This window comes from Equus quagga, unplaced genomic scaffold (genome assembly GCF_021613505.1).
Source record: "Equus quagga isolate Etosha38 unplaced genomic scaffold, UCLA_HA_Equagga_1.0 146_RagTag, whole genome shotgun sequence".
NCBI classification, from domain to species: Eukaryota; Metazoa; Chordata; class Mammalia; order Perissodactyla; family Equidae; genus Equus; species Equus quagga.
In genome coordinates, this window is record NW_025796728.1 from 4,141,001 (window position 1) to 4,153,944 (window position 12,944).

Here is a 12,944-nt window from a genome sequence, read left to right on the forward strand (position 1 = left end):
CAGGGGAGGAGGGGGGAGATATCAGAGCTGGGGGGAGGCTCTTGTGGAATAAGCTGGTGTCAAAAAGTGATCAGATAATAGATGAAGGATTTGTGTCTTTTGGGGAGAGATCTGTTTTCAGGCTACAGGCTACAAAGTCCTGGGTTGTCTCTGAAGAGGAACGAGCAATGTAGTACAACTTGGAAGGTGTTCACTCCTAAGTGTATTTTAAAGGCAGTGGGTGGGAAAATTACATGCATGGGAATCAGGATACCTGGATTTTAGTCCCATTTCTGCTGTTACTTTATCGTCCCCTTGGATCAGGCCCTGCCCCCTTTCTGCCTCAGCTTTCTCAGTTCAAAATGAGGTGTGTCCAACTTCATCGTTCTCCAACACTTTTCTTCCTTTACGTCATCCCCATTGGTAGAAACTGCCAATAATTTGGAAGTGCCTGAAGTGAGACTCAGTAAACTGAGAACACAACCCACATGCTTGCTTGAAAAAAATCTGGATGTCTTTTTTTTTAACAAAAAAATTTTTCTACACTGCTGACTAATCTTTTATAGTGATTATACATGTTGTGATTGAGGTCTACTAAATTGGGATAGAATTATTCCCCCGAATACTCTAGAAGAGTAATTCACCACTTTACACCTTGGTTATATCTGATGGAAGTTGCATAGGTGACAAAAAAATGATAACTGATTTCCACTGTATGAACCGTCACTGATAATCACCACTGACCTTGGATTAGTAGATTTTGTCTACAGTAACTATCAATACACTCAAGGGAATTGTTAGTTTATTTCACCATTTTCCTGAGAGAATTTTAGGCCAGAGATTTTTAACTAGAATTGAAAGCTCTCGGGATAGTGAAAGAGTGGAAAAATTCCAAAGATCGTTTTGCTAAGATCAACTGATGCTATTTTATTGTGCAAATGAAGACCAAAGCTATGAACTAAATAACAAACACTAGGTTAAGTTCAGAAGTTTTATGACAGATATTTTCTTTTCACTTGCCTATTGCTTTTGTCTACTGGTGAATGTACAGACATTAATTGGAGGATTTTGGCCCTTAACGAGAGTTTTAGCTTGAGGTTGAGGTTATACGGAAGGATTTTAGGGGACTTAGGAACATTCTAAAACAGTAGAAAAACTTGGAGCTATATGAGTTTGTGGATATATAGTTTCCTCAGCTTCTCACAAGGGACCACAAAAAGGTGACAACAAAGGTTAAAGATTAACAAAGGTCAAAGAATGACTATTCTTCATATCCTACAATACTATGTCACCGTTCAGACATTTACTTGATAAAAATGGAAGTTAAGTTGAATTGTAGCCTAAAGTTTTTAATAAACCCTTAACTACATGAGGGTTAATAATAGACCTCTATAAGTGTATGATACATCTTTTATACTTGATTCTTAAAATAAACAAATAAATAAAACAAAACCCACTCCGGTACAAAACATTGCTGATATAAATTAAAAATAACCTAACTAAATTAAGATATATCATGTTCATGGATGAGAAGACTTGATAATTTTAAGATGTCAGCTCCCCAAACTGGTCTACAGATTTAACACAATCTCAATTATAACCCCAGCAGCCTTTTTTTTTGGTAGAAATTAACAAGTTGTTCCTGAAAGTTATAAGGAGATGCAAAGGACCTAGAATATCCAAAACAATCTTAAATAATAAGTACGAAATTGGAGAACTTATACTACTTGACTTCATGACTTACCATATAGCTATGGTAATGAAGATAGTGTGATACTCCTTAAGGATAAAGAAATAGAACCATGGAACAGAGTAGAGCCTAGAAATAGACCCCCATTTATCCTGTCAAAGGCACCAAAACAATCCAATGGGAAAGAAAAGCCTTTTCAATAAGTGATGTGGAATAACTGAATAGCCATATGGGAAGAACTGAACTTCAACCCCTACCTCACACCAAACAAAGATTAATTCAAGATGGATCATATACCTAAATATAAGAACTAAAACATAGAGATTTAAGGTGATAAAAACACTATGGATGTTCTCAAAGTCACCACAAATATTTTCCTACTTCTTCAAAATATTGTTTTCCAATTCTCTTTCTTAATTGGTAGCTATACCAAATACCTGGAACACACTTCAGTTCAGTCTAGGTGGCTCTGAGATAATCAAGCAATTGCCTAAAAACAGATATAACATCTACAATAAGCTGAATGTGAAATCCGTGTGGCAAAGACACATTTTCTTATTTCTATATTTATTATTTGAAGGTCAGAGCAAATAAATCACTTACCTTTGATGGACAAAGTTGCCTAGATTTAACTCAAGAGGTATCAAAAGAGATTTTATGGTCTTTAATATACTTTTATTATACAGATGAAAGAGTCTATATCTTCTCCTACTTCCAAAAGTAAAAAATAAAATGTAACAACAACAACAACAGTGAAACATGCAACACAAAACCATTTACCGGAGTCCATAGAGAACTGTTCCATCAGGGTGCAGTCGGATCATTCGATTTTTCACTGTAACCCCATGCACAAATGATTTCTTGTCATTCAGAAAGTAGGTGTCTGGTACCCAGAGTTGGTCAGCTACTCTGTTGTCTAGCGTGAGGTTTAACGGGATTCCAGAATAAGAAAGCCTTTTGTCTTTCCAAGACTGCTGGAAATACATGGTGAGTGTATAATCCTGTGAAATAAAGGAAACCAAAAAAGAATTTTACTATCATCATCATCATCATCTAATGCTTTTTGTTAAGAAAGTGATAGTACGTGGTATTTGGATGCCAAGAGACCCACCATCCTACTGTCCCCTAAGAAGTTACCTTTGAATATATTGAAATTTGCACTTCCAAGTATAGGGCAACCAATAGGTTAGAAGAATTAGAGCATTAATTGATGCATGCACAAGCATTTCTACTGATATAGAGTAAATCCAGTTAATTGAACTTTAAAGTTTGAAGTGGGGAAGTTCATAGAGGGAAATTGTACTGAGAGATCCATGTTCACAAAAATCTATCTCTGAATATTATATTTATGGTACTATTTTGGAGGAGAGCGTTTCCTCAAAAATAACTAAAATTGGATGCACTCAAAAGGGAAGGGTGTTTTCCAAAATGCAAATGTCTTTTGAATGAATACTTCTGTTTGCCTTATAAAGGTCACCAGTTACCATTACCTGGATCTCTCTAGCAAATTACAACTTGGCTATCAATCCCGAAAAGTAGTTTATAAAGCACATTTGGATGGAGATGTTTATCTGACCTGAGAACTGACATCAGTGGTGGAACTGCTCAGCATCTTACCTCATTTCTGCTTTGTTTCAGGCATCGGTTTGAGTTCAGAGTTGGGTTTGTACTTGAGTTTGTTTCCTACTGCTTGTAAAAGCTACACTAACGATGTCCCTTTGCACTTTTCTTTCTGCCCAGGTTTCCCCTGGCAGTGACTGACTGGAAGATTTGGGCTCAATAAATGGATCTATGTTACAGGAGAGGAACGGTGGTGATTATCTTAGAGATTTAATTGTTTGTTTTTAAAGAACTCCATTAATAAAAAGTGTAATTGTCCATTGAAAAAATGGTAGCAGTAAAATCGTTGTTTTTAAGATATGGATCCCAATATAATAAAGACAGAAGGTTCACTTTTTCTTTTAAAGGATATTTATCTGTCAATGGTGACTCTGTGAATGCTTTAGCAGCAGTTAAGAAAACATTGTATAACACCAGCACAGTGTCTGTGTACTGCCATTGTTATATATACCACTAGCTGAGAAACGTTAACTCAGATCATACCTTACATCTGGGCAAACTGCACTGTATCTAAATCCCTATATGGCTATTTATGCATTTCTGAAAAACCCTGAAAGATAAGGCAGTATTCGTTCTGGACAATGAGTTCCAGCATCCTTTAACCATATTCAAGAATGCTTACAGTGTTTACTCAGAAACCATCTTGCAATAATTCAAAGCCATTCTTTCTCATTCAATGACAAGAACATTTGCTCTTTGCTATGAATCACACAATATCCCTTTTAAAGGTCTAAAACCTCCTTCCACCTTACCTTCGCTTAATAAAAAAAAAGAGAATCCACAAGGTTACATACAATTCTCCTCTCAGTTGCTACCATTTCCATTTATAGCTCTTCAAGTTCTTAACATTATTATCTTTTTTGGAGGAAAATGAACGGGACAAATTCTGGGCCTTAGATTCCAAAATACCTTGATTCCAAGCTCAACCACATGTAGAGCTATGTAATCATGAGCAACTAACTAACCCCCTCATTCCTCAGATGCTTCACCTCTAAAATGAAAATAGTAGCATTTTATTGGCTTATTGTGAGCGTTAGTTAGGAAAATTATGGCGAAGGTACTTTAGAAACGGTAACATGCTAAACAAATATAATATCTTCTTTATAATATATTATGTTCATTGTGATTTAAAGACTAATACATCCAAATTACTTGAAGTTTACATACCATTTTCATCATCTTTTCTATTTTTAAAAGATGTTTGTGAAAGAACTTTAGGCAGAAGGACCCCACTGGCCACAAAAATAAGCAGTTGTTTGTGATCAATTGTAACTCTTGGTGTTGAGCTCTTGTTTGTAATTTAGCCAATGTAAGAAAATTAATAACTAGTCAAAGATATGTTATTGTAAACTTTGCCATGGGGGTCAGCACAATCAGCAATGGATACGTGTTTCAGTACTCATGCTGAATATTCATTAGCTTCCAGATTCTGAGGAGTGCTACCTGGGATTTCCTCCTAATGAGACCGTGGGGCGAAATCTGTACTTCATATTCTCCTCAACAAAGTTCTAATGTGGAATGGGAAAAAGTTTATTATTGTAAAGTGTAAAGGGTTATAATGGCAAAATAATACTCAAACAATAAATGCTGTAATTAAAATATGAGTTTTTGGTAAGTAAACAATGGAGAGTAGAAAGGAGAAACTAGTGCAAACGTGAGTAATCTCTTCACAGATTTAATGTGTCTGTGTGTGTGTGTGTGTCTGTGTGTGTGTGTGTAGACTTTCCCCCTTCTCTTTCCGGAAACTGTTTTGTTTCCTGGAGAGAGAGAACTACACGGACAGAGAGATCTTTGCTCTACACAACTCACCCTGTTTTCAATAAATATTGACTAAAAATCACATCTTCATTCTAAATTAAAGCAGTAATTTACCCTATTTGCAATAAGAAGTAATTAAGTGAAAATTTATGTATGCTAGGATGTTACATTTGGAAGTGAGTGACTTGGGATAAATACCCTTCAGAACTTTTCTTCTTATGCATTTCTAGGGTTATTATCCTAATCTAGGAACTGATTCTATGAGAAATGGAAATATGGACATATGAGATTGAAAACCTTAATAAAAACTTTTTGAAGATAATAATTGGGTGATAATGATGAATTATGGAAAGACCCAAAACACAGCAATATCTCCTTTTCTGTAGTATCTACATTATGCCACGTGTGACAATAATCTCTTTCTCCTGGAAAGAGCTCTGTGCTCTGTGGTTTTTGTAACTATTCGTATCTATTATCACATTTTGTTCTCACAACCTTGTGAGATAGGCAAATTCTCTATGAGAGAATTTATGATTTACATATCTGAGAGACTATTATATTCTAAATAAATTATTCTATCTGCATCTTAATGTAAATATTAACAGTGCTATCTTAATACAATAAAGCCTATGATGTCATTTTGGGTTTTCCTAGTTTTAGATGGAAAAGGCTTAAATTGCGGTATTTTGTTCTCTCATACAAGAGATTTTCTATTAATTTTTCATTAGTTCAAAGTGCAAGCACTCCAGGCAGGATGGAAAATTTTTCAGAAAGAAATTAAAGGTATTAATTTAAATCTAAAGTGGCCAAGAACACTAAAATCATTTTTTGTCCAGGTGTGTTTACAAGTGTTCAGTCAGCTTTCTCAAGTGTGCAAGCAAGCTACTCCTTGAGAGGAAGTGCAGCATATTTAGAAACTATGGGCCGTAGGGGACTCTTTGACACTGAGGCAAATTAATGGGATTAATGGGTGTGAGATTGCTAATGAAATTGGTCAGGCTAATTCAGGCATGAGAGAATTTGATTCATTGAGGAAAAGCAAGATAGACGATACCAAATCAGTAGTGCTCAATTAAACTCCAAAATAACATACTTTTTAAATCTAAAAACGTTTAAAAGAGTAAGAAAACATTTATAATAAATAAAAGTCATTCTTTTGGAGAATAAAAGTAACATTCTTTCTAGACTGGTAGTTTTAAACTCAGGGTGACTTTGCCCCCCAGGGGACATTTAGCAATGTCTGGAGACAGTTTTGGTTGTCACAACTGGGAGTAATAGTGATGAGCTACTAGCATCTGCGAGAGGAGGCCAAGGATGCTCCCCAGCATAATGCACTGCACAGCACAGCCCCCACGGCAAAGAACTATGTGGCTCAAAATGTCAATAGTGCCAAGGTTAAGAAACTCTGCCTTAGATAAAAAGATCTTTATTTTGGATCAGTAAAATATTTCAAAATCTTTTATCATTATTTATCATGAAAAATATCTATATTAACATATCTACCCCAAGCTTTTAACATATCCTTTAAAACTTTGTGCTGGAGGATACTGGCATTAAATGGTTTATAATTTGCTACTTTACCATAAGAAATCATTTAATAAAAATCCATTAATCACCTAGCATCGGAATAGGGAAAAGAGTTATGTATTTTAGGTAAATATACTAAGGTATGCATTTTACCAGAACAAGCTCGAAGAAGACTTTACAGAGGGCTGGAGAAGTGAGGGTCTCTTATTAGCCACCTCCATGACCAGCACACATTTCAGACTAATTTGTTAGTGAAGAGACAAAATATTGCTTTAACGTCTAGTAATTTTGCATCGACTTGGAAGGATCATATAAGCAATCCCTCCTTGTCAAACTGTTCTCAAGAAAGTATATATATACATACATGCACACACACACATATATATTTTTTGAAAGAACCAAGGCTCTTGCACACATTTGTATTTTATCTCTCAGAAATTTGAATACGCATTATAAGAAGTCCCAAGCCCAAGTCCCTGCTCCCTGTAAAATGCTCGTGCCCTTTTAATTGAACTGTGAGATCTGCTCTTTCCAAAGCTAAGGCTGCTTTCCCCAAAGGCTGACTGTAGTAGAGCTGTGAATCATTGCTCATCACCTCCACAGTCCCTTCTGTGATGGAAACTGCCCTGCCTATAGCCCCTGCTGATTGAGCACGGCCACATTCTCTATCACACTATGCTGCCCTCCTCCCACCTTGGAAACAAAGAGTAGGTATTTAATTTAAGAGCAGCTGACACACAGGAAGGTAATAAACCTGTACCTGTCTTAAAAAGATGAGATTCACTGATTGGAGTCCTCTCCTAGAAATTTGCTATTGAATGAAGCATCTGAGACAGGAGCTGAAGGACCAAGTTCGAAGGTCATGACACAGAACGAGGGCTGCACTGCTATTATGAGGTTATGAGTGAGGGGAGGCTATGAATGAAAAGAGAAAGCTAGCCTTCAGAAGAAGAAGGAAAATGGAGAAAGATGCTGAATATAGCCATAAGAGGAAGAGTCTGACGTTGTTAGAGTATGAACCACCAAGGTCACGAAGACTTTCTATTTCTGTTTCTAGTTCTTGTGAGGTCTGGATATGTTCAGTATTTTGGCCCCTAATGAACCCTCTTTGTATCACTACAACAAACTCCACTTTCCTTGTCCTAAGTTGATTCCGTCTTTATTTTCTCCAACCAGAAAAAGTCATAATAATGATGCTGATCAATATCCATATCAGAATCTCATTAAGCATTAACTATACACTTAAAGAAGTCCAAGAAAACCTCAAACAATCACCTGGCCTATCTCCCTAATTTAAAAAATTGGAGGAGTTATGAAAAATCTGAGACCCAGAGATGTTAAAGGACTTAAGAAAAAGAAGGAGACATATTTGGTTTTGTTTATTAACTAGGAGAGCAAAGAGAGACAAGGAAAACATATTTACTTCTGTTGAGACAGTTCCACAGCAAGTACAATGACAATTATCAAGAAAAGTCACCTGGAGACCAAGTGTGTATGCTGGTAGCAAGAAGTAACTCATACAAGAATAGAAAAAATACACACACGTACACACACACAACTTGCATCTCAAGGAAACAAAGTTCAGTTAAAAAAATGGCCTGATAACTAAACCAATTTTAGCTATAACTGAAATGAACCACACAACATCTGTTTCTAATGGAGCCTCCTGTTAAAATGAATGTTTTGAATGTTCAGTGTCACCATTAAGTAATTCTGCAGCAGAAATTCATCACTGTATCTCCAGATTTGCTGTTAATTTCTAACATTTTAACAGCATCTCATTACGTTAACTATTAGTTTGCTGTGCTTAGTCGTTAGCCATGTTTTGTTACAATATCTTTAAAATACATGCAGTCTCATTGTTGCCAAAGCCCATGTTATTTACTATTGATTTTTTTTCATGAATTGTAGCCTCGTGCTATGCCTCAGAGAACATAATCTTCTTTTAGCTTTGTCTCACCCTAAATAGCCCCATTTGGTTTATCCATCTGTGTAGTCAGACATTTTGTCAGTCTTGTGCTGTGTTCTGTACAATTTTGGAATTAATCAACCTTGTGGGCGAACAAAAACATTGTGAGTTATGGGCCTATACCAAATGAGAGTCATCCAAAAAAAATCACATGGGCACACATGACATTGACATGACAACTGGAGCATGAACTTGTGATCTGATGCAATGAACTGCATGAGACTCTCACTATATGAAACTGAGATTGCACCAATATAACAATTTCCACATTTGTAATCTAATACCTACTTTAGAAGCTGTAAAGATTCATTTTCTTTAAAAATATAAAAACATTTTCCTATACAATGAATCCAATTTATTAAAATGGATATGATAAAATTTATGTTTCACACAGTGACAGTTTAAATGCCTCATATTCTAGAATCTAAATAATCAGAAGCTCAAATACTTAGAGTTATTTCCATGGTGAGATATATTGAAATGTTGGGCCTGAAGCAGGGACAGTTTTCTAGAAACTTCTGAGTCAAAAGATCTTAGGTTATTAGAATGACTAATTCATTGCCAGTGCTTAATGATTGTTTACTGTATTTTAAAAATTGTATTATGCCAGATACTGAGGAGAAAAAGTTGAGTAATACATTTTCCCTCCTTGCCCAAAGGAACTCAAAGACTGTGGGCGAGATTCACATTTCTTATTTCCAGGCTGTCCTATTGTCCTCTGTAGGCTTCTCAGTTCTTCCATCATCTGTGTCACCAGCTCCTGCATGAAATTCCCTCCACTTCAAATACTCAGGGAACTTAGGGTGGTTCCACTTTTCTCCATTGGCAGCTGCCTACTCATGGAGACGAGATTATTGAGTAGGAGGATATCAGCTTAAAGAACTCTGGCGCTAACCTAGAGAATAGATAGATAAATTGTTGACTTAACACAGCACTGAAGGGGATGTGGAGAAGAGGAAAAAATGTGTGAAATGGTTAAAATTGGTGAGCTTTTGATATTGGGAGGTAAGAAAGAAGGGAGCATCAAGGATGACCGTCGGGTTTCTGATCTAAGTGAGTAGATAGACAACAATCAGAAGAACTGAAGATTTGGGAGAGAGGATGACTAATTTATTTCCGGCTGATTTGTGTTGTGGTGTCAGGGGCACTTGCATGTAGAGGTGCCAAGTGAATAGTTATGGGGCAGAATATAGGAAGACAGCGCTCAGGGAGAAACACAGCTGTGTGAGTCATGAGTGATAGGTGAAGCCACGGGAATGGATTAGCTCACCATGAAGAGACAGTATAAAGTGAGAAGGGGATAGAACCCCAGGGAAATTTGATTCTGAGGTTAGTCACTCACTGCTTTGATTCCCCACAACACTATTCTCCTTTGATTGTAGTACTTATTTGTAATTATTTCTCAGTTCCACTAGATTTTGAGCTCCCCAAGTGCAAAGGTTTATATTTTTAGACAGTAGTATGGTGCGCAGTGGATCGCAGGTGCTCAAATATGTTAGTTGACATGAATTGAGTAGTGCTGTGTGTTTGGAGCACTCAGTATCAGCACTGAGTATGTTAGTGTGAACTCATCTTATTGCATTTCAATTTTCTGAAGAATTGGTCATGCTTAGATAACATACATGGGGACTTTCAGTTAACTAAAATAATTAATAATCCGGAATTTACATTCTCTAACCATTCAGGATTAACGGGTCTATAATTCCCACTAACATAGGGAATTAATAAACTTCTGGGAGATGATAAAAATATATAAAGTTTAAAGCAAACTCACTCTTCATGAATGAATTAATAGTGATTTTCTACAAAATATTAGTTGACATTTTTTGAATTATATCAAATGAACTTTCATTGATAGTTCCAGCAATAATTTGTCATTTTGCAAGTATAAGCCTATTTATACTAAAGATTTAAAAATACATCTGTATTCAGTGAAACTTCTGAGTTCATTTACAAGTTAGTAGATATTCAAAACTATCAGTAAAATATTAGATGGATGATTAATTCATCAGGAGAATGATTCATAAACTTCACTGACATTTAAAACCACATAGTTACATATGACACCTAGTATTTTTCAAAGTTCTTCAGTTCCAGAGTTTTATAGAAAAATAATATTTTCATTTTCTCCAATATCTAAATAAGAGCAGAAGTAAAATCAGATGCATGGAGCATCTAGCAGAACATTCTGAATGTGGTGGTTTTGGCCCACCATCCTGAGCTAGACTATGAATCCAGGACCAGAATGGTAACCACTGGGTGGTATGCATGACAACTCAAGAAAGCCAAGCTGTGAAGTAAGCTAACCTGGGAAAAGACATAAGAATCAGCATTAAACCAAGGTTCTATCAGAACACACACTACAGATGGGCTCCGACTTAGGATGGTTCAACTTACAATTTTTCAATGGTGCAAAAGTGATACGCATTCCGTAGAAATTGTACTTCAGAATCTTAATTTTGACCTTTTTCTGGGCTAGTGGTATGCAGTGCGATACTCTCTTGTGATGCTGGGCAGTGGCAGCAAGCTGCAGCTCCCAGTCAGCCATGTAATCATGAGGGTAAACAATCCATATGCTTATAACCATTCTGTAGTCATACCATTGTTCTGTTCTTTCACTTTCAGTATACTATTCAGTAAATTACGTGAGATAGTCAACACGGTGTTATAAAATAGGCTTTGTGTTAGATAATTTTGCCCACCTGTAGGCTAATGATGTATTGTAGTGATGTAGGTGTATTAAATGCATTTCAATTTATGACATTTGCAACTTAGGATGGGTCTATCAGGATGTAACCCCACTGTAAGTCGAGGAAGATCTGTATTCAGAAGAGATAAAAAAAAAATCGTGATCATTTTCTAACCCAGGAAGACAGTTTTCTCCTGTGATCTGTGCTCTTGTAATATGCACAGAGCTTAAAAGGGAGCAGCCAATAAGAAGGATTCTAGGTCTGGTACTGTTTTGTTGGAGGAGAATGAAATCTTAGGAACTCAACTTAAAATTAATAAGGTGGAAAAGGAGGGATTGCTATGGGATACAGCAATCTCTCTCTCAAGGATCAAGTGTTGCTGATATCTCTTAGAGCTTTCACTTACTTTCCCAAGAGGGAACATTTGAACACTCTCAGGAACCTTGTTTCCAGACTTTCTATCAGGAAAATGGATTTCTATCAAATTATTCTCCTAAAGAGCCTGTGGGTAATGGTCTCTGGGGAGTCCCTGGGGAACTCTCAAAATAGAATGGGTAGCCAAATTATAACATTCAAATGTCAACTTTATCATGTTTGCTCTCTTGCTCCATCCTCTCTTTTCTGTACCAGCTGTGTTCTTTTTTAATTTTCCATTCAGAGGCTATCACCATCAACATTTTGGCTACATTTTCTTGCTATCTACTTTTTTAAAAAATAAAATCATCCTATATATACTACTTCTTTTTTGCATGAGCATTGTTACCTTTTCTCCACAGCTATTTACTTATTCATTTGCTTGTCTATTTGTTTATTTAATTTGCTCTGTCTAACTGCTTATCAACCTCTGTTCTTCCATCCTACTTCCTTTCACTAACCAATTAGCAACTTGATGGGCAACATTTTATATGTTTGCTCATGCTCATAAAATTACTTAAGGAACATATATACATATAGATGGAACTTTTGTCATTGTTTTTAAAAAATAGCATTATTTTATATTCACTTCTGTTAATCTTTCTTTTCTTAATGACACAATACAGAAATTCCTCTAAATTAATAACTCATTCTGTTTAATGGTTACACAGTATTCTAACCATAGGCTCCTCCTTTGCTACCATCATTTTCTAAATATTGGACTAAATTCAAACTTATAAAAAGCATCAACTAAGGCCTTAAAGTTAGGTTTACGGAACTAAATAGCTACATAAATATCCATGGTGGCCATCTCCACTGGCTCAAACTCATTAAGCATCTGTTCAAACTTCTTTTGGTCTTTGCCTGGATCCGGCTAAAAAGTGACTTGGCAGATACTGCTGCAGAGAAGAACCTTGGCAACCTTATACTACGTAATGAGAAAAAATAAAAAACCAAATACCAAACTCTAAGAATTTCTTTGACAGTATAGAAAAAATGGTTTGTGAATTCTAAAGCTAATAATTCTGATAAACTTAATTTTCCTCTGATGCCGCTTAACAGTCCTCCTTGGACCTATACCAAGCATGTGTAAGTAAGTATGTTTTCATTAATAATATAGACTGGACCCGAGTAGGAATTAAACTTCCATGCTAATAACATGATAAAATAAACTGACCTATCAACTAAAACTTTGGCTAAAATAGAATTGGGAGAGTTGGAATCCAGTTGAAAATTCATTGCTCGTTAGTGCTGTGATCTTGGAGTAAATTTGTCCACTAGTCTGAAACTCAATTTC

The 12,944-nt window shown here is 36.0% G+C and overlaps 1 protein-coding gene across 1 annotated transcript in view; it reads right to left on the reverse strand.

The window, feature by feature from the left end:
- The window catches only part of LOC124232992 (gamma-aminobutyric acid receptor subunit beta-1), a 349,209-nt gene that overhangs the window by 223,051 nt on the left and 113,214 nt on the right, over positions 1–12,944 (reverse strand). Inside the window, exon 4 of the mRNA XM_046649988.1 lies at positions 2,450–2,670. Within this exon, the coding sequence (XP_046505944.1) occupies positions 2,450–2,670 (221 nt within the window). The remainder of the gene's footprint in view (positions 1–2,449; positions 2,671–12,944) is intronic.